At 43.9% G+C, this 22,872-nt stretch overlaps 2 protein-coding genes across 3 annotated transcripts; one reads left to right on the top strand and one right to left on the bottom strand.

Annotated features, from left to right (window-relative positions):
* The first annotated feature begins 8,518 nt into the window (after positions 1-8,518).
* pif1 (PIF1 5'-to-3' DNA helicase homolog (S. cerevisiae)) lies at positions 8,519-17,817 on the top strand. Of its 2 annotated transcripts, none has more exons than XM_055882856.1 (13): positions 8,519-8,670; positions 8,926-9,504; positions 9,733-9,862; positions 10,033-10,158; positions 10,430-10,583; positions 10,795-10,909; positions 11,208-11,314; positions 11,661-11,800; positions 15,238-15,344; positions 15,520-15,607; positions 16,021-16,166; positions 16,891-17,082; positions 17,460-17,817. In XM_055882856.1, the coding sequence occupies exons 1-13, from the start codon at positions 8,668-8,670 to the stop codon at positions 17,508-17,510; spliced, it is 1,938 nt and encodes a 645-aa protein (XP_055738831.1). In that variant the 5' UTR covers positions 8,519-8,667; the 3' UTR covers positions 17,511-17,817. The 2 variants fall into 2 exon arrangements, with proteins under 2 accessions (XP_055738831.1, XP_055738832.1); XM_055882857.1 differs by having other exon boundaries at positions 8,542-8,602.
* Positions 17,818-19,986: 2,169 nt separating this feature from the next.
* LOC129823832 (cytochrome b-c1 complex subunit 6, mitochondrial-like) lies at positions 19,987-21,598 on the bottom strand. The gene is made up of 4 exons (XM_055882859.1): positions 21,449-21,598; positions 20,820-20,870; positions 20,506-20,667; positions 19,987-20,353 (listed from the first exon to the last, which is right to left on the bottom strand). Exons 1-4 carry the CDS (start codon positions 21,494-21,496, stop codon positions 20,321-20,323), a joined length of 294 nt encoding a protein of 97 aa, XP_055738834.1. The 5' UTR covers positions 21,497-21,598; the 3' UTR covers positions 19,987-20,320.
* Positions 21,599-22,872: the final 1,274 nt, after the last annotated feature.

Raw genomic sequence — 22,872 nt, 5'->3', positions numbered from 1 at the left:
ACAGCCCAGTGCAGCCTGTTCCAGCTCCCCGCACTTGCCGGGCTACAGGGGGTATCCAGCCAGGACAAGTTGTGCTAGCTCTGCGCTCGAGACCGCCAGTGCGCCTCCACGGCCCAGTGTATCCGGTGCCTCGGCCAAGGAAGAAGTCTCCTGCATCTCTCCCCAGCCTGGTGAGTCCTGTGCCTTCTCCCAGAGCCAGGCCTCCTGTGTGTCTCTCCACTCCAGTGATGATCCATGGCACGAAGCATCCAGTGATGATCCATAGCAAGAAGCCTCCAGTGATGATCCATGGCAAGAAGCCTCCAGTGATGATCCATGGCAAGAAGCGTCCAGTGATGATCCATGAAAAGAAGCCTCCAGTGATGATCCATGGCACAAAGCCTCCAGTAATGATCCATGGCACAAAGCCTCCAGTAATGATCCATGGCACGAAGCCTCCAGTGATGATCCATGGCACGAAGCCTCCAGTGATGATCCATGGCACGAAGCCTCCAGTGATGATCCATGGCACGAAGCCTCCAGTGATGATCCATGGCACAAAGCCTCCAGTGATGATCCATTGCAAGAAGCCTCCAGTGATGATCAATGGCATGAAGCCTCCTGTGTGTCTCTCCACTCCAGTGACGCCCTTCAGTCCGGAGCCTCCAGCGTCTCCCTCCTATCCGGAGCCTCCAGAGTCTCCCTCCTTTCCGGAGCCGCCAGAGTCGCCTTCCTGTCCGGAGCTGCCAGAGTCACCCTCCTGTCCGGAGCTGCCAGAGTTGCCCTCTTGTCCGGAGCCTCCGGCGACGATACCCAGTCCGGAGCCTCCAGCGACGATCCCCAGTCCGGAGCCTCCAGCGTCTCCCTCCTGTCCGGAGCCTCCAGAGTCTCCCTCCTGTCCGGCGCCGCCAGAGTCTCCCGCCTGTCCGACGGAGAATCTCCTGCTTTGTAACTGTGAGATCTTCATGTCTAGAATAATGCTTTGTAAAGCTTGTTAATGCTTTGTAACTGTGAGATCTTCATGCCTAGAATAATGTCTTGTAAAGCTTGTTAATGCTTTGTAACTGTGAGATCTTCATGCCTAGAATAATGTCTTGTAAAGCTTGTTAATGCTTTGTAACTGTGAGATCTTCATGTCTAGAATAATGCTTTGTAACTAAAGCATTATGCTTTGTGATTTAATTCATTTTACAACGTTATTAAATATTTGCCTTTGACATAGACAATTCTTATTCCTTTCTTGGCTTTTGTATTACTGTAACTCAGCTATAGTATATGCGTATTTTAATAATCTTTATGGAGATATTCAGTTTAATAGACTTTGATCATATTAAATGCATAGTCTTTTTATGGGTCGCATGTGTGAGATACTGTATATAATAAATATTACCCCACTACAACCACACCAAAATGCCTTTCCCCGTGGTTAAACCATTATCTGTTCATGTTGGATTTATAAAATTAGGAAATGTAAGTACGTCAGCAGCCTTTCCTGTAATGGATGAGCAAATGGCTAGTCTGGGGGCAAAATGGAAATGGAGTTTTTGTATCACAGACACACTCTTGCTGTATTCTGAAAGGGAAGCTAAGCCACCGAAATAAAAACACTGCTCTTAATGAAACAGCCACTAATGCACAGTGCCATTGCAAAAGGAAAGAGCAAATTGGCCATTTAATTGAATGAGGTAAATCACTTTCAACTCATGAGCAGGAAATCCATTAAAGGTCCCTCCGAATACAGCTACAATCATTAGCCCAGGCTTATTTGTGCAGCTTCTCTTCTCTCACACATTAAGTACATTTCCAGTACGGCTTCTGGGTTGAGGAACTTCCTGACCTGAATTCTTGTTGATGTCACATAAAGAAGTTGTTCTTTTTTGTTGTACTTTTACCCCTTTTTTTTGTGATATCCAATTGGTAGTTACATTCTTGCCCCATTGCTGCAACTCCCCTATGGACTCGGGAGAGGCGAAGGTCAAGAGCCATGCGTCCTCCAAAACAGTACCCTGCCAAGCCGCACTGCTTCTTGACACACTCTCACTTAACCCGGAAGCCAGCCGCACAAACGTGTCAGAGGAAACACAGTCCAGCTGGCGACCGAAGTCAGCTTGCAGGCGCCCAAAGTCAGCTTGCAGGCGCCCAAAGTCAGCTTGCAGGCGCCCAAAGTCAGCTTGCAGGCACCCAGCCCGCCACAAGGAGTTGCTATAGTGCGATGGGACAAGGAAATCCCACCCGGCCAAACCCTCCCCTAACCCGGGCGACGCTGGGCCAATTGTGCGCCGCCTCGTGGGTCTCCCGGTCGCGGCTAGGCTGTGGCACAGCCTAGGTTCGAACCCGGGTCTGTAGTGACGCCTCAAGCACTGCAAATCGAGTGACCTTAGACCGCTGCGCCACTCGGGAAGCTAAAGAGGATGTTCTTGACAACAGAAATGTATTATGGTTGAAGGAGGGCAAAGGATTTAAACGTCTACTCTTCAAGTTATTTGGATACTGAAAAGCCATTAGGTTGTCCCAAGTGTTTACACATAAACTTTGCAGTACAGTCACAGGCTGTGTCCCCAATGACACCCTATTCCCTCAGCAGCATACCACCCTGCATACCACTGCTGGCTTGCTTCTGAAGCTAAGCAGGGTTGGTCCTGGTCAGTCCCTGGATGGGAGACCAGATGCTGCTGGAAGTGGTGTTGGAGGGCCAGTAGGAGGCACTCTTTCCTCTGGTCTAAAAAATATCCCAATGACCCAGGGCAGTGATTGGGGACACTGCCCTGTGTAGGGTGCCGTCTTTCGGATGGGACGTTAAACGGGTGTCCTGACTCTCTGAGGTCATTAAAAATCCCATGGCACTTATCGTAAGAGTAGGGGTGTTAACCCCGGTGTCCTGGCTAAATTCCCAATCTGGCCCTCAAACCATCATGGTCACCTAATAATCCCCAGTTTACAATTGGCTCATTCATCCCCCTCCTCTCCCCTGTAACTATTCCCCAGGTCGTTGCTGCAAATGAGAACGTGTTCTCAGTCAACTTACCTGGTAAAATAACGGTAAAAATAAAATAAAAAATATATATACTAGTACACTACTTTTGACCAGAGCCTTATGGGGCATGGTTAAAAGTAGTGCACTATATAGGGAATAGGGTGTCATTTAGGATGAAGACACAGTCACACTGTCCCCATGCTAGATCATATTCTCCCTAGGGAAATAAACACTGTCCATTATGTGTCATGGCATGGTAACTAATGGGCTGTAATGTGTGTCGTTAATATGGTATCTTGATTCTTGTGACAATGTTTAATGATTCAGATGATTAACTATGGATCTGTGACTCTCAAATTGTGTCATGGGTAAATAAATGCATACTGGTATTTGGGAGGATATATTCTGAAAAAATACAGAGTGCTCCCACTGGTTGATTAGGCTATTACATAAAGCTACTTAAATGTTGTGGTGTTAATGTACATTGTTGTTATTATGTTCATTGACATTACATGATTAACATTAGCCAGGTCATGATTTTTCATGTTACCTAATACCATGACATACAGTCTTGTGTTACTACCACAACAAAGCCTTTCCCCTTCTGGGTTGGACTCAGTCTACAACACATACCTAGCCATTCATGTGACCCAGGCACCAGTTGGAATATAATGGGCTAATAACTCATGCACTAGCAGTGCAGAGGTTCCTAGTATTTTCAGTATGGGCACCCTGAATTATTTTTACTAAAAGATTATGTGAAATTGATCAAATGTGAAATAGGGCTCCCTGGGGGAAAATGTTGGGAACCCCTGCCATAGCCAATACCATTCTAATTCACTACAGTCATTTTGTATAACCTAACCGGTTCCAAATTGCAAAAGTGAAATCAATACCGGTACCCTCATCTCTTCTCTCTCCTAACTGGATGTTGTCTTCCACTCTCCCAATTTCTTCTTTCTCTCTTCTTCCTCCCTCCTCATCGCTTCCTGTTTTGCTCTATCCATCTCTTTCACTCCCTTTCCCCTCAGGTTCCCTAAAGACATTCATAACGAGCTGTACAGTAAACAGCTGGGGTGCGGAATGGGTGGGAAATAGGTGTGGGAGGAGGGGGAAGAGAGGGTGATTTCCCAGAATCATCATCCGTCAATACCTAGGCTGTCACAATTCATGGCCCCTGTACAATGCCCAAACACTGATAATCAACCGTGCCTGGAAGTTCTCGCCAGCCTACGCATAGGCATTGTGGTTTACGGAAAGCACAGGTATGCAGAACTGATGAATGGCCTGCTGCCATATGAGCTGAGTGGTCATAAATATAATTGTGGGAGGACAGGTGGACGTATCAAACATGGATGCTGAGCAACAAAGTAATCAGGGAAGTTGTGCTTATAACTTATTTGGTAATTTCCTGACAGTATTTTGTGCACCATCAAAATGTGAAAATAGCGTAGACTACCGGATTATTGGATGTTATGGTGGATGGGAATGTTAAAAAATAAAAGACGTTAGGCTATTGAATAGCCTATTCACATTGATGTTCCATTTACTGCAGTTTTGCTACTACAGTGTTGTGGGGGGGACATACATAACAGTGGAAGTACAGGGCATTGTATCAGACATGCAGAGGGCCTAGTAACCTATGCAACATTAGTGGATGATGATGAGGAACAGAGAAATCAGAGGTTATTAGACAGTTTCAAGGAAAACAAAATTACATTTCCAAAGAAATTACAAACGTTTACATTTTCATTTTTCTGTTCCTAAATAAATGGAAATCATTCCTGTTTGAGTACAGGAGTTTCTCATCGGCCTGAGCAACTCAGTGAGCCTGAAAAATAAAGACAGAAAAGGATGAAACAGTTCACAACATCATCTTTTTAATATTCTGTGTTGACAGGATGTGTTGCAACAATATTAGAGAACTGAAATACAGAGTAAACGTAGAACGGAGTGACTAGTAATGCTTACAGACACCTTCTCTTTCCTCTACCCCCCCCCCTCCCCCTCCCCTCCTCAGTGCTCTCCAGAGTCCATGGAAGCAGCCAGTTCCTCCAGTCTTCTTCCTCCCACCTGTAGCAGTGGCTGGTGGAGGACAGTTGGTGTGTGTTGCAGGCTGCAGGCTTCTACAGGACTCCCCTAGAAGGAGTGTAGTGTTCCTGGTTGCAAGCACCTCATCACTGATCAGTGTGCCATTCTGAGATCACTGAGAGCTCTCTGGGGGAGATGAAAGGAACCCCACATGTTTTCTCTGTGATGGAGAGGTTTAGCTCCTCCAAAATAATTGGAATATCTGCCTTATCAAGGACCTGGCCAATGATCTGATTGGCCAGGTGCTGCTTATGGAAGTGGAAGTGAAGCTTCCACTAAGTGATGAGGACAGGAAGGACAGGGAGCTGTCGCTGTTGTATGCAGCAAATCAAATCACATGTTATTGGTCACATACACGTGTTTAGCAGATGTTATTGTGGGTGTAGCGAAATGCTTGTGCTTCTAGTTCCGACAGTGCAGCAATATCTAACAAGTAATATCTAACAATTTCACAACATATACCCAATATACACAAATCTAAGAAAGGAATGGAATTAAGAATATATACGAGCAATGTCAGAGTGGCATAGACGAGCAATGTACGAGTGTCACGTTCCTGACCTGTTTTCCTTTGTTATGTATTTGTTTTAGTTGGTCAGGGCATGAGTTGGGTGGGTTGGTCTAGGTTTGTTTTTCTATGTTGGGATTTTGTGTTTGGCCTGGTATGATTCTCAATCAGAGACAGGTGTGTATCGTTTGTCCCTGATTGAGAGTCATACTAAGGCAGCCAGGGTTTCACTGGTGTTTTGTGGGTGTTTGTTTCCTGTGTCAGTGTTTGGGCCACACAGGACTGTTTTCAGGTTAGTCACGTTTGTAGAGTTTCGTAATTTGTAGTGTGTGTTGTTTGTTCATTAAAGCATGAATACCTACTACTCCGCATCTTGGTCCAATCCATGCTCCTCCTCGTCTGAGGAGGAGAACGACTACGACAACCTTAACAACGAGCAATGGACGAGCAATGTCAGAGCGGCATAGACTAAGATACAGTAGAATAGTATAGAATACAGTATATAAACTCAGCAAAAAAATAAACGTCCCTTTTTCAGGACCCTGTCTTTCAAAGATAATTCGTAAAAATCCAAATAACAGTTTAAACACTGTTTCCCATGCTTGTTCAATGAACCATAAACAATTAATGAACATGCACCTGTGGAACGGTCATTAAGACACTAACACCTTACAGACGGTAGGCAATTAAGGTCACAGTTATGAAAATTTAGGACACTGATTCTGAAAAACGTGATTTCCTGTAAGACAGGAATGTCAGTGTTCTGCCATGGCCAGCGAAGAGCCCGGATCTCAATCCCATTGAGCACGTCTGGGACCTGTTGGATCGGAGGGTGAGGGCTAGGGCCATTCCCCTCAGAAATGTCTGGGAACTTGCAGGTGCCTGGGTGGAAGAGTGGGGTAACATTTCACAGCAAGAACTGGCAAATCTGGTGCAGTCCATGAGGAGGAGATGCACTGCAATACTTAATGCAGCTGGTGGCCACACCAGATACGGACTGTTACTTTTGATTTTGACCTCCCCCCTTTTGTTCAGGGACACATTATTCAATTCCTGTTAGTCACATGTCTGTGGAACTTGTTCAGTTTATGTCTTAGTTGTTGAATCTTGTTATGTTCACACAAATATTTACACATGTTAAGTTTGCTGAAAATAATCGCAGTTGACAGTGAGGATGTTTCTTTTTTTGCTGAGTTTACATAAGAGATGAGTAGCGCAAGATATGTAAACATTATTAAAGTGACATTATTAAAGTGACTAGCGTTCCATATATTAAAGTGGCCAATGATTTCAAGTCTGTGTATATAGGCGTTTCAATGTCTTACTTACGTCGGCCACGGAGAAAGAGAGCCCACAGTCCTTGGTAGCGGGCCAAGGACTGTGGGCTCTCCTTGATCAAAACAATCTTGAAGCGTGGATTCCGATTGGTCAGACCAGCGTTGAATAGACTTTAGCATGGGTACATCCTGTTTGAGTTTCTGCCGATAGGAAGGGAGGAGCCAAATGTAGTCGTGGTCAGATTTGCCGAAAGGAGGGCAGGGGATGGCCTTATATGCATCCCGAAAGTTGGAGTAACAGTGGTCTAGTGTTTCAGTCGATATGCTGATAGAATTTAGGAAGCCTTTTCGTCAAATTTGCTTTGTTAAAATCCCCAACTACAATAAATGCAGCCTTAGGATATATGGTTTCCAGTTTGCATAAAGTCCAGTGAAGTTCCTTGAGGGCTGTTGTGGTATCGGCCTGAGGGGGGATATACACGGCTGTTACTATAATCAAAGAGAATTATCTTGGGAGATAATACGGTCGGCATTTGATTGTGAGGCATTCTAGGTCGGGTGAACAAAAGGACTTGAGTTTGTGTGTGTTATCACACCAGGAGTCATTAATCATGAAACATACCCCCCCAACGTTCTTTTTCCAGCATAGGCATACTCATCACCATAGGGAAGCTCATGGGTTCCTTCTTGTTAAGGTCATTAAGGTTAAAACAAAAAACTCTCAGTTGAGATCCGGTCATTTAAATATAATTCAGATGGCCCTCTCTGTCATACAGAATTAAACTTTTATCCATACAGTTCGATCACGCAGTACTGCGACACATTATTCAAGCAAAATTGGAGAGAGAAAAAACTAAGGGGCACTTCAAAAGAATGACATGCAAAAGTGTAGGATACTTTACAATAAAATGCAATAGGCCCACTGATTGATAATTTAATAGCCAAAATTGTGCTAAGTATTTTGATCATAAAATAAAATATGTTTTGCAAACAACATTTTTATCTGCATTTCTATTGTTCTTCATTTAGAGCGCCAACCAATTGTGGTTGGGCTGGAACAAAAGCCTGCACCTCTCTCTCCAGTGTTTAGCTATACTGCCGTTTTGCAAAGGGATTGTCATCTTTCTTGGAGACATAGCATAGGCCTATTGTTTTTTTTAAATGTTTATAAACACATTTTCTCTAGAACAAGGCAAAACAGATTTATGTTGTAGAACACGACTGTAAAGAGATAGAGATACACAGATTAGAAATATGCTGAACAAGCGGATTAGGTGCGTTGATTGATATTGCTGAAAACCGGTGAAGGGGGAACATCAAATTCAAATCGAGAAAATAATCTGTAGCGGCTCACATTTAACAAAGCATCGTCCAGAAACATAGCCATACATGTTTTTTTTCTTTGAAATCATGATTGGAATTTTTAAAACCAAACGAATGGACCACTATCTACCCGGTTTTAAACCGTGGGCCGAGGTATCTCCAAAATGAACACTTCGCAAATACTGAAATACATGAAGTATGGCTCCACAATCGCAGCAATTGGTCAGTATGGCAAATGTATGGGCGGGGTCATTACGTCAAATGGCATTACGAGTCTTTCATTGGTTAAATCCTTTAAAGGACCCTTCTGTTATTGGTCAAAATATGTTGCGCTGCCATTGGTTTATATTACACACAGACAGTTTTGAAAACTGCATATTACTTCAGAAAGCACGCTAACTACAACGTAAGGCATTAGTCTTTGCTCTAGCTACATTTTTCTTCAAAGAGGTAAATCAAATTACTACATAGAATTCTGGAGCGACCCTGTGTGTTTGATCATCTGTTTTTCATGCATGGTACGTTTAAAGTATATTTTAATGTTTTGTTGCATGCATCTTTAGCCAAGGGAGCCACTATTTGCTTTCAATCGAAACCCAGATAGCTAGTAGGTAGCAAATATAGATTTACTTGCAGACGTGTGTTGATTAAATAATTTACAAAACAGCCGTGGCATTTAGGGTCCAGTTGATTACGTTATCTAGCTGGTGTAAAATGTGCGATTCGTTTGATCAGTGTTCATTTCATGTGACTTTTACCTTTTCTAATATTAGAGTCCGCACATTGTTACAATGTTCCAAGGGGACGACGGTGCCCAGCTCCAGTGCACTGTCGTGGTGGAGCGCCTGAACTCCTCTGGCCAGGCCACCAAACGCCAAGTCATCCGGAAGGCAGCTGTTCTTCTCGGTCGCAACGAGTTCCAGGAGATAATCCTGCGCGTGCACGACGGTAAAGTCGTGCCCCAAAGTTACACGCTCAAAGAGTTCCAGCTTTTTACCCGGTTTGCCAAGGATGGCAAGTGCACCGTCAAACTGCTCCCCGAAAACATCCAAGTACTCTTCTCTGACTGCCCGCCCCACCTACTAAACGTTTTCCTGAAGACCTTGAGTATAAAACACCAGGCCTGGCAGACTAGCAAACCTATGACAGACCGAGAGAAGCTGAAAGCCTGTCTGCCCCGCAGCTTCGAGACCATCAGCCCATTACAGCAGAAGGATGTACAGAAGGCCAGTGAGCTGAGGAGTAAAGTGAACGCGCCAGGGCTCTCTAAAGGTCTGGTAGTGAGGACTGGTAATGAGAGAACTGGAGGACAGCAGGTTAAGAGACAAAGGACGGACTGTGACTCTAGTCCAGTGAGTTGAGTTCATATCCTCAGTGACTTGGTCATTGCTCCCCAAGCTGATATTCAACCTGGTTTGCACTTAACAACCCTGGTAGTGGGAATGCATTGCATGCCTTTCAGCCTAGTCTATCACTGATTTTGTTTCGTTAGACATAAGATGGGTTTGATGTCCAACATTTTGTTAGCTGTTAGGCTAGTCGTTGAATTGAATTTTAAAATGATTATGCTCCGTCTTCAGTTGAAGGCACTCCACCCAAGCAAAAAGCCCACCCTGTCTCTACCAACGGCACGGAAGTTGAACACAGAACAAGCCGCTGTCCTCAGTGCTGTGTTGAGTGGGAAGAATGTTTTCTTCACCGGCAGTGCAGGTATCTACCTTCCATTCGAAGCTGAAATCATTACTTTCATTGTACGAGTTTGATTCATACAATGACTCATACATTCATCATTGTATGAGTTTGATTCATACAATGACTCATACATTCAGGACCCCCACATAGTGTTTTGGGCTATTCAAGACTGTTCTGTCTTTGTTCAGGCACAGGGAAGTCCTTCCTGTTGAAGAGGATTGTGGGCTCGCTGCCGCCCAAAAGCACCTACGCCACGGCCAGCACGGGCGTAGCGGCGTGTCACATCGGGGGGACCACGCTACACAACTTTGCTGGTTAGTCACCACACCACCGAATAGGAGAGAGCTGTCTGTCTAGAAATGGCAGTCTCAACTCTAACAGTTGTTTCAATTGACACGGTGATAGTCCCCGTAGTTAGCTTCACAAAATGGTTTACAGTCGGTTACCAGAACTGTACTGTGAGCCTTTAGTGGAGTGTTGGCTGAACACTCATCTCGCTATCTTCTTTACCTTCTCTATTTCCTTGTCTCCTTCCCACCTTTAACAAATTCTCTTTAACCTCGTCTTACCCCATTTCTGTCTCAGGTATCGGGTCAGGCTCAGCCCCTCTGGAGCAGTGTATAGAGCTGGCCCAGAGGCCCGGGGTCCTGCAGCACTGGACTAGCTGTCGCCACCTCATCATCGACGAGATCTCCATGGTTGAGGCCCAGTTTTTTGACAAGCTGGAGGCCATAGCCAGGTACTAGAATCAGCACTCACACCCTATAGAATTTAGCGTTGTATTATATAATTAAGTTTATGGGCTGAATCCCATCTTCAGAAATGCCAGTCCCATTGATTCTATACACAATTTTAAGAAATATGTACACGTATCAACTGACGTGTTGCTATTTGAGTTCATTGCGTATAATTCTGCTATGATTTCTTCTATTGACATGTCGTTGCTCCAGGTCTCTGAGGAGGTCCACAGAGCCGTTTGGAGGAATCCATCTGATAGTGTGTGGGGACTTCCACCAGCTGCCCCCGGTCTCCAAGGGAAAGGACAAGGCCATGTTCTGCTTCCAGGTCAGAAAGCCTGGTGATAATGGTGACATGTCATGATAATGCTCCACTGACTCCCACCTTGAGCATTTCTCATTACAGCATGTCAGTCTAGCCATGTTGGGATCCTAACATTCTAACACAGAAGCTTGCGTACAACATGTGAATAATTAATGCATTACTAATATCACTGACAGATTTGGCGTAAACCTTTGAGTTATGTTTAACTTGTACAGTATTTCAAGTTGGTCTTTAAGATGATACCTGATATGACGAGGAGAGCGCCATACATTGAAAAGGCTAACCTCTTGTTGACCTCTAGTCTAGAAGCTGGCGGAAGTGCATCCATCTGAACATGGAGCTGACTGAGGTGCGCAGACAGTCTGACCAGTCTTTCATCTCCCTCCTGCAGGCAGTGAGGGTGGGCAGGTACAGTACACTGAGCAGTTGACAATAGGCAGCCATTTTTAAATGGCTGTTCTGGGCTTTTTCAATGGGTGTATCTCAATAGTCTGAAGCAGCTTCCTCCTTGTTTCATGAAATGCAAGATTGGTAAAAGACATGCTTTCACAAAGTGTGACTTGGAACGAGAGGAGAGAGCCACTTTATAGACCGTGGAGAAGCACCCAGTGTGCCACCAACCAACTAATATCCATGGTCTCATGACAAAATGCCAGTTCTACAGTATACCATATAGTTTGAGCCAGTAAAATGGAATCCTAATCATGCAATATTCTAAATCATTGTATTGTCAATGTCCATCATTAAATCCCAGAGTCACAGAGGAATTCACTGCCAAGTTGATGAAGAGCGCCTATCACAAGATCGAGCGGGATGGTATCCTGGCAACCAGGCTTTGCACTCACAAGGACGACGTAGAGCTCACTAACGACAACAAGCTCCAACAGCTGCCAGGTTTGGTGTTTTTTCTTTATTTTTGATTATTTTAATGACTTATCCCCCACAGTTCTTCCATTGTTGTGAGACAAACCGTTGCCTTGAGACAAGTGACAATTGGCCATTATTGTGTGTGTCAGGCTTGAGTCAGCTCCTGACAGGGCCGGTCCAAGCCTCTAAGTGACTGAAGCGACCGCTTAGGGCCCCATAACCACTAGGAGGCCCCAGACCAAAACATTTTATAAATAAGCCACTGACTTTTAGTCACTCACTCGGATATATTAACATGGAATAAGTCATGGCAAAATGTTTAGAATTGCAGGAAATATATTTTTTATTAATCTTTGCTGTCAAGAGCAGTGGAGACCACAAATGTTTTGCCCGCTAGGTGGGGGGCAACAATTTTGCTTAGGGCCCCCAAAAGGCTGCCTCATGACCGCACAGGACCTTGAGGGTCTCGCTTCCAAAAGTGTTTTTGGGTGCTAACACAATTAGCAGGCCATTTCAGGAATTTGGGGTCGTACATTTTTGTTTAAACAAATTTAAATCACTGCAGTTATTACAACTTCCATTAACAGGTCCCGATCATCATAAAGGCAAAAATATTTGACATATCTAAAACCGTGACAGCCCAGATGGAGAAATTGTACAATGATTGCTCTGCAAGTACAAAGTACGAGCTCTCAAACACATGTGGCTTTAAGATTGTTGGACGTCTATGAACCTTGTCATGCATCACTGCAACGAGTTATCACATTAATTAGAAGTGGGACATGAAGTCCCACGTACTGAGAACATGGAGGAGAGGCTCACAACAGAACCTGAAATGACATTAATACCTTTGTTGCTGAGTGGGTGAGGGACTGCAGTAAGATGAGCGCCATCTAGTTGGTAGGTACCCAGGACTGCTGTATATTGAACTGCATTGCTCCCTAGAGGTCATACACGACCATATCAGAATTTTGAATTCATGTCGTTTTTAACAAATTCTGTTTTCTGAAGAAAAACATGGCAGTTTAAACATTAAGTGCAATTTTACAATTGTCACATCTCAAGCGTAGACACACCCCATGATTTAAGTAAGCTAGAACCAATGTAAGGACATGGTCTTGTTTTTGATTTGTGAACCCAGCCTTGTGCTGCCCTTGTTACTGGGCAACCTTTGGTGAGTGTTTGCCTGCAGCTACCATGAGTGCTCTGTGTGTCGTGCTGGTTTCAATGGTCATGGAGTCCTACTGAGATGAAAATTGAAAGTAGGGTTGTCACTTACAAAAATATTTGGTGTAAAAACAATTTCTACCCCAATTGTTTGAAACAAAATCAACATCCATGTGCTGGTTTTGTTCGGAGACCCCACTGAACATGTCCTCTGTCGGTGACTCAAAGTCAATTACTATCTTGTAGCTGTTTGCTGCCTATGTACTTTAGGTTACAGATCTGGGATCTGCGTGTCATATTGTGAGGGTTGCTAAGGTGTACCCCAATAGTAAGCCTCTATTAGCATGTCTCTCAGTGAGCTATTAAACAGGAAGAGGGTAACCATTACTGAGTTAAATAGGCTGCAAAAAGTGGTGATGTGATATCAGGAGAGCTAAACGGATGTGCAAGGACAACATTTGAAGAACGTGGTACCAATAATTTATGCTCGGGATGGTATGAAAACTGTTGTGGGGTTACAGGACTAAAGTTAGGATTTTATTTTTTATTTTGGCATTAGATGGGTTTTAATTCTGACAGGCAACTGGTAAAACTCAATGAAGACCTGTATCTCAGTTTTGATGTACACGATTTTAGAATACATTTAAAAACCAGCCTCATGAACACGACCTTTGATGAATGTAGTGTGGTTGGCACGTTTAGACACTGCAAACCCAGAAAAGGCCCTGGATGTCACCTGACAACATGGAGTAAAAAAAATCAATGGATATTTTGGGCGGGGCTGTAAGCTGTCAGGAGATGACTCACGCCTGTGACACACAGCACTGGCCAATCGTCACCTGGTTTCCCCTCTCCTGCTGAGCAATTAGACCTTTTTTTTAAAAAAAATGCATATTAACAGTTTACTGGGATCCATGTTGCCAAGGACAACCACTCAAAGGTTTTTAATAACTACAGACCAGTCACCAAGGGGTAGACAATAGCCAATTACAATAATTTTGGCAACATGATTGAGCTCTGTAAATTGAGCTCTGTATAACACTGGTGTGTTGTGTAAGAAGGACAAGCAACAGCTTTTTTTGTCACAGGAAACTGGGAAAGTTCCAGGTTGACAGGACCTTGACTCTCATAAATCGTGCAGTCTTAACATTTTATTTGATCTGTTGGTATGGCAACCTTAGTATCAAAGCTAAAAATACACTAGCTAGAATGGTGAGAGGGAAGTAAGCTCATAGGAGTCCCGCAGAGTAGTCTGACCTGTACAACAGACAAGTGGTGAGGAAGGCAGAACTGTGCCCACCCTCTACACTCTTCCCATCCTGTCTGACTGTGCCCACCCTCTACACTTTAAACTCAACTCTGGACCTGGAAGTTCCACTTTAAAAAATATAGAAAATAAAAAATCATTGTTGCCCTCTAATCAGGGACTGATTTAGACCTGGGACACCAGGTGGGTGCAATTATCAGGTTAAACAGAACCAGCAGGCTCCGGACCTCGTAGGTTAAGAGTTGACTACCCCTGCTCTACACCGTGAGTTGCATCCTGTCTGACTGTGCCCACCACCTACACTGTGAGTTGCAGGGCCTACCCTCTTGCTCCCGGTTTAGAGTTCCCACTGTCAAGACTAACCGGTACTAGCACTCCTTTATCCCTACGGTCATTGCCCTTTTCATTACAGGGAAGAGGTTGGCTACTCTGTCAAACTGGTTTCATTGTCCTTGGTTGTCATAACATGGTGGTAATAACATGGTGAACTTGCTGCTGATTATTTGTCAGCATATTCTTGATATTGACATATTCTTGATATTGACATGATAATTTGAGAATGTTGCTTTGTAATTTTACTACTGCTTTTGTGCTGCTGCTAATGTTGCACAGTCAGACAGGATGGAACTCACGGTGTAGACGGTGGGCACAGTCAGACAGGACGGAACTCCTGTCAAACTCATTCCACGGAAGGCTGATTTGTCTGCAGGTGTTCACTCCACCCTTGTACTTATATCTGTTTTTTTACAAATTAGTGACTTAGTCGAACTCCCCTCAACTGGTTGTTAGTCCCCTCACTCCCCTCACCTGGTTGTTAATTAGTCAAACTCCCCTCACCTGGTTGTCTAGGTCTTAATTAAAATGATCCTGTCAGCCCATGACTGTAGTAGCCCATTGGATCCATGTGGATTTAGTTTGTCTCCATATGCTCCTCCTGATGCAAAGCCCAATGCCTTCTGGGACAAATTTAAGTAGAAACTTGATAACTTGAACTGTGTGCAACATTTTAAAGGGGTCTTCTTGCTTCCAGGGTCAGTGCGGGTGTTTGAGGCTGTGGACAGCGACCCTGCACTGGTGAAGACCATAGACAGCCAGAGTCCCGTCAGCAGGCTGCTGGAGCTTAAAGTGGGCGCTCAGGTCAGTGCATGGAGACTCCTCACTCATCACAGCTGAATAGAGACACATGCATCTTTAACCTGTTGAGCTAGCTTGAATTAATGATGATCAGATGCATGGTGTTTTTAACGTCATTTTTATTTTCCATTGTGATATGACTGCTTACTGACTAAACTGATTTGATTCCTATCCCCAGGTCATGCTAACAAAGAACCTGGACGTCCAGCGTGGGCTGGTCAACGGGGCTCGAGGTGTCGTAGTGGACTTTCAGCCGTCGAAACTAGGTAGATTCAATATAAAGTACACTTACACATCAATAAACAGTAGGTTTGAGGTTAAAGTATATGGTTCAGGTCTTGGTTAACACTTTGTTTGCTCTACAGACTCAGTAACATTTCAACTATCTACTAACCCTAGCTGTAATCTTAACCCTTATCCTGAACTTAACCCTTATTCTAACCCTAACCTTATCAAGCAGTTGCTTATCAACGGATGGTCATACTATCTGTACAGCATTTACGGATGGAAAATCCAGACTATCCAAATAAAGGGACCCAAAAGGATGCTTTAATGCCTAATAACCCTCAAATTTCTTTGCGGTAATCTGTTTTAAGCTATGCATTTATGATCGACTCATTGACAAATTGTTCCCTAACTCTGTATAGTAGCAGTCCATCAGTCCTTTCTGACTCCTCAGGGCTCCCACGTGTGCGTTTCCTGTGTGGCACTACTGAAGCGTTGAAGCCAGAGCGCTGGATGTTCAAGGCCGGAGGCGGGCTCTATCTGAGCCGCCAGCAGCTGCCACTCAAACTGGCCTGGGCCATCTCCATCCACAAGAGCCAGGTGAGGTGTGGCAATGACCATATGAGACCCTACGGTGTGCTCGGCTAAACTCTCTAGAACGGAGTAGGGATTTGACATATGAGCCATTCGAATACAAAGAAAATGCATCCTTCCATCTCGGAGGTGACCTGATACAATTGATTTGGTTAGTTATGCAGTGCATCTGCTGCTTTCTCCTGTCCAATAATCTTGGATCATTGATAACGCCCTTTCCGACGACAAATGTGATGGACCTACGTGCTATGTTTGATCACATTCCCAAAACTCAATCTTCTCCCTTTGGCTGTGGCGACGCACCCCTACCAAACTGTTACTGCGCAGATAAATGTGATATCTGGTCAACTGCAACTAGTCATGATAATCACCATAATGTTTTTATCTAGCCAATTAAAGTTCCACAAGGCAGAGACATTAAGGGGAGAGGAAAGGTGGCCTGGATGGAATAGAATCCAGCCTCCGATGGATGACCATTAGCAATTCTCACTCCCTCATATCACCCCATGTCTTGCCACTAATTGTCTAGATTCTGTGTTCATATGATTTATTCTCTATTAATCAGTTTTACTGCAGCTTTCCAAACACAGCTAGTTTTCACTGCATGTCAGGCTGACTGATTTCACATCACGTGTATCGAATAGTTCTTCCTATCTGTATGATTGTCTACCACATTCTGTCTGTCCATGCGTCTGTATTTAGGGCATGTCTCTTACCCACTGTGTGTCAGGGCATGACGCTGGACTGTGTGGAGATCTCCCTGGCACGGGTGTTTGAGAGAGGCCAGGCCTATGTGGCGCTGTCTCGGGCCAAGAGCCTGGAGGGGCTAAGGGTCATGGACTTTGACCCCCATGTGGTCCGTGCCGACCCCGACGTGCTGCACTTCTACAGCAAGCTGAGGAAAGAGAGGCTACTGTTGCAGGTGAGTTTCTGTGTGCTTCAATTCAGACTGTGACAACCATTGTGGATAAAGTCAAGGGGTGTGAATATTTTCTGAAGGCACTGTACATTGTGTAAAAATACTAATTATTTGAAGCAATGAAAGAACTGCCTTTTTTCTCAGTTGTTTTTGGGGGGGTGGGGGGACTGGTGACCTTAGCAGTTTAGTTGTGTGTTAATGTTATCCTACTGTGTACTGCCACCCTGTGTCAAGAGATGAAATGTTTTCCAGAGGTTTGGCCTCTGTGATGGTGGGTTAGGTCTGGCAATGATGATCTTTGTTGGGTGTGGCCATCCACAGCTGTGTGACGACTGTAGGTCCAAAGCAAAGGGCTTGTATAACACTCTGTATCTCTACAGGCTTCAATGAATGAGTTTGTGGGCAAAAGTAACAAGGAGAACCGTTGGTGAGAAGGAACCCCTCAACAATCCAAACCGTGCAAACTTTTTTTTATTTAACATTGATTTGTGGTTTATTTTCATCTTTCAAGTGATCGCCTCATGCTGTCTACTTTTTTTTTTTTAAGGGTATACACAGTATGGACTTTTGTACTGCCAACCACTTTTGTTTAATCTTTATTTACCTGTTATTTATTGTCATGACCATGTGGGAATGTTTTTTTATGATTTTTAAGCAAATAAAGTTTAGAACTATACTGAAAAGCATCATGTAAAGTTTTGGTTTCACGAGCTAAAATAAAAGATCCCAGAAATGTTCCATATGCACAAAAGCTTATTTCTCGCAGATTTGGTGTACAAATTTGTTTACATACCTGTTAAGTAAGCATTTCTTCTTTGCCAAGATAATCTAAATACCTGGCAGGTGTGGCATATCATAAACTGCATGATCATTACACAGGTGCACCTTGTGCTGGGGACAATAAGGCCACTCTAAAATGTGCAGTTTTGTCACAGAACACAATGCCACAGATGTCTCAGTTTGAGGGAGTGTGCAATTGGCATGCTGACTGCAGGAATGTCCACCAGAATTTAATGTTCATTTCTCTACCATCAGCCACCTGTCATTTTAGAGAATTTGGCAGTATGTCCAACTGGCCTCACAACTGCAGACTTTATGTCACCATGCCAGCCCAGGACCTCCACGGAATCTTCACCTGTGGGATTGTCTGAGACCAGCCACCGGATGGACAGCTGATGAAACTGTGGACTATTTCTTTCTGTAATAAAGCCCTTTTTGGGGTGGAAAACTCATTCTGAGTGACTCTGCTTCACTCCCCAGTGGGTGGACCTATACCCTCCCATGGCTGTGCCCCTGCCCAGTTGTGAAATCCATAAATTAGGGCCTAATTTACTTAAATTGACTGATTTCCTTCATATATGAAATCATTGCATGTTTATTTTTCCCCAGTAGACTTTGTACTGTAACTATGACCAGTTTCATTTCAAGGCTTGGCCTATATTGTAAGGTCATAAACCAAAAAGAGATTGGATTGAGGTATTTAGAGCATCACATTCTCAGGCTAACATACTCATAGTACCAAGAAACATCTTGTTTGATTTCCAAGATGACTTGGGTCTCCTTGATTGCTTCAATGTGGTTTAATAGGTTAGGTCTGTAACCAAACAATTCAAGCTTCTACTTTTAAAAATCCACCTTTCCAGAAACAAGTCTCTCACCGTTGCCACTTGCTATAGACCACCCTCTGCCTCCAGCTGTGCCCTGGACACCATATGTAAATTAATTGCGGTCAAACGCCATCGATAAGAGACATTACTGTGCAGCCGTATTCATCGACCTGGCCATGCCTTTCAACTCTGTCAATCACCACATTCTTATCGGCAAACTCAACAGCCTTGGTTTCTCAAATGATTGCCTTGCCTGGTTCACCAACTACTTCTCAGAGTTCAGTGTGTCAATTCGGAGGGCCTGTTGTCCGGACCTCTGGCAGTCTCTATGGGGTGCCACGGTTCAATTCTCGGGCCGACTCTCTTCTCTGTATACATCAATGATGTTGCTCTTGCTGCTGGTGATTCTCTGATCCACCTCTACGTAGAAAACACCATTCTGTATACCTCTGGCCCTGCTTTGGACACTTAACTAACTTCCAGATGAGCTTCAATGCCATACAACTCTCCTTCTGTGGCCTCCCAACTGCTCTTAAATGCAAGTAAAACTAAATGCATGCTCTTCACCCGATCACTGCCCGCCCGTCCAGCATCACTACTCTGGACGGTTCTCACTTAGAATATGTGGACAACTACAAATACCTAGGTGTCTGGTTAGACTGTAAACTCTCCTTCCAGACTCCCATTAAGCATCTCCAATGTAAAATTAAATCTAGAATCGGCTTCCTATTTCGCAACAAAGCATCCTTCACTCATGCTGCCAAACATACCCTCGTAAAACTGACCATCCTACCGATTCTCGACGATATCATTTACAAAATAGCCTCCAACACTCTACTCAAAAAATTGGATGCAGTCTATCACAGTGCCATCTGTTTTGTCACCAAAGCCCCATATACTACCCACCACTGCAACCTGTACGCTCTCGTTGGCTGGCCCTCGCTTCATACTCGTCGCCAAACCCACTGGCTCCAGGTCATCTACAAGTCTCTGCTAGGTAAAGCCCCGCCTTATCTAAGCTCACTGGTCATCGTAGCACACGCTCCAGCAGGTATATGTCACTGGTCACCTCCAAAGCCAATTCTTCCTTTGGCTGCATTTCCTTCCAGTTCTCTGCTGCCAATGACTGGAATGAACTGCAAAAATCACTGAAGCTGGAGACCCATATCTCCCTAACTAGCTTTAAGCACCAGCTGTCAGAGCAGCTAACAGATCACTGCACCTGTAACGTAGGGAAACCACACTAATCTTCTCTGGACCAACACATTCATGTTTGAAGAAGTAGAGGGGACACAGGGTCTGCAGTGCTTGGAATTTTAATGCAGTAGAACTCCTGAGTGGTTAGTCACCTGGCCAGTCTTCATTCACTGGCCACAAAGATCTGAGAAGTTTGCATTAATCACCAATACAAGCAGCAGGTTGGCCATACACAGTCTAAAATGTACATATGTGTAATGGCTCAGGTTGCTGGTGTTTACAGAACTGTATTTTGTCCAGAAAAACACTATTAACAAGATGTATTAATATTCATGGGTAGAACAACAGGCTCTGGTCTCAAGCCTTCCCTGACACTGCACATCTGTACTATTTAAAACAGATTCCACAGCTGCAATAAACTACTGGAATTGACAAGTTCATTTGACGTTGTGGAAGAGCTTGTGCGCTACCTGTGAGAAAAAAAGGAGAAATAATTAGTTCAATATGATGTATTGTAATTTACAGATTACTACCCCAAAAGATACATTGATCACATGTAAGCTTGACATTTTCCTGCATGCAGTAGTGTGTGCGCTCACAGGGTTCCTAAAAAAACACCTACACAGTGGTCCCGTGCATGTAGGAAGTCGAAGAGTTCCTCTGTGCATTCCTCCTCAGTGTGTGATCTTGAGCCCACTCGAGCCGTGCAGGCCTCCAGCCTCTCCCTTGTGTGGGCGCAGTGCTCTGACGCCTCACACTTTGCCCGTATTGTTTCTAAGGGATCCTGGGAGAGACAAACACAGCTGCAGATGACTCATCAAAAAACAGTACCTCTCAATGTATAGAAAAAAAGTCAGGGAATCTTAATTTGCGTGTACATATTCAAATATTATTCATCAAAGGACAGTGTGGTAAATGTAAATTCGACTGTCTTACCACCATGTCTTCTTCCTCCTCTTCTTCTTCCTCTGCCGGTGCCTCTTCCTCCTGGTCAGTGACAACGTTAGTGGGGTGCAACATACACCTTGCATATAAACATTTAACAATTATCAAGTATTCATTCTACAAAAGCAATTTCTGTTCGTCACAAGGTTTCATCTGACAGGACTAACTTTCTGAATGAGATCTATAGGAAGTGAATTTGAGTTGATCTATTGTAAAAGCAAATAATAATATTAGGTTATGGGTTCAATAGCTACCCCTTTCTTATATGTATAATGTTAACTCATCAACCTGATTTATTAAAATGATCTAAAACTAGTTTTCATACCTAGGTTGAAAATTTACCTAAAACTAGTTTCTTTCTAAATATAAAATCCTGGTGTAAATAACACAGGTGGTAACGACATCACACCAATCTCAATCTTCCATGTTAATTAAACGAGGGATGTCCAGAGCTAGCTGCCAAGGACGCACGCCTGGCTAGCAATGCATTTAGCAAGTTCCTGTATGTAGCTAACGTTAGCTAGCTAGCTAATAGCATTCGAGTTGCATAACTTGATACATTGGTAGGATTCGCAGAGAAAACTACATTGCAAGAGGAAGGTTTTGATATTGTGCAATACCTCATCATCAGGCTCCCCATTCATTATCATTTTGTTTTCGAAAACCATGATTACAGTCCTAAAATTGGCAAGGACAACACCGGCAGAAGACACAGGACCTAACGTTAGATCACCAGTTTTGATCTGGAGGACGTGTTAGGTCACACGCAGGAAATAGCTAGCTAGAAAGTTCGCCGGAAGAATGTTTATTTTCGTTCACTAGATGGCAGCCCTCCAACCATCTCCATAGGATTGGTATTTTGATCCTCCCATCTGATGCGCTGGGGGAACCAATGTTCTGATATATTCTGCCCGATGGCAAGACGGATTGGAAACAGTGTCGTACACCAACATGGCAGTGTTCATGGACACGAGAATATTGTTTAGAAAATGTTAAGATCTACGGTGTCTGACGGAATCGCGTGAAAGCAAAATTGTACGTATAAAGTGTAGACTAGCTTAAGCAACAACAAAAAATCCACTAAACAAGTTCGCGAAAAAAAATCTAGCACCCGTTCACTTTGTGTGAGGGTCTTTTTTTCACGCACAATTGTATACCTTCATATTTTTATTTTAATCATCACCGGTGATGGAGTCAACAGAGTGAGAACTGCTTATTTACTAGCAACAAGGATGTTAAGTTAGTCTCTAAATTAGCCTAGGCTGCCGATAGTATGGGTCCTGGATCTGCACTATCGTCTAGGATTTATGTGCATTCTCTGTAATACACTCGGGACCGGCTTGGACATAAACCATACTTTAAAAAAAAAAACTTTATTTAACAAGTCAGTTAAGAACAAATTCTTATTTACAATGATGGCCAAACCCGGAAGACGCTGGGCCAATTATGCGCCCCCCTAAACCATCCTCCATTCAGGTTGCAAAGGCATAATTCCCTTCCGTAACTATATTTTAATGTCAAGCTGCAGAAAACAAAAAAAAAAGTGAAAATGTGTACTGTCTTAATACATTTTAAAAATCCACCACCATTTTCGGTTTTCGGACAATTTGGGATGTTGCACACCCTTGGCTGAACGCGGTGCAGATCTAGTGCCCACTATCTAAAAGGCGCTACATGGTCAATCTGCCGTCTGCATTGGCGGTGAAGCATTTACGGTGACACAGCCTCTGCAAAATCATGGCATTCATGCTTCGCGGAGCAGAGCTGTTGTCAAGGAAGGGAGTTTGTTAATATACAGAACCTCCCGCCGCTGCCTTCTCTCAGCCAATCAAGTCAATGCGGAGCTATATAGAGCTACAGTTTATGTATTCCTCCGCATTGCTACAGAATTTCAGAGGCGCATAGCGATGCGGAAGGGAGCTCAATTTGACCTCTGCATGCCTCCAGAGACTGCATTTGCATCACACAATTTGTAGATCAAGCATAAATTGGCTTTAAACTTAACATTAAAGGATCTGCATTATTTGGCTGCATTGCCATTCCG

The sequence above is a fragment of the Salvelinus fontinalis genome, chromosome 26 (genome assembly GCF_029448725.1).
Source record: "Salvelinus fontinalis isolate EN_2023a chromosome 26, ASM2944872v1, whole genome shotgun sequence".
Lineage (NCBI taxonomy): Eukaryota > Metazoa > Chordata > Actinopteri > Salmoniformes > Salmonidae > Salvelinus > Salvelinus fontinalis.
The sequence above is the reverse complement of the archived record's forward strand: the minus strand, read 5'-3'. Positions and strand labels throughout refer to the sequence as shown.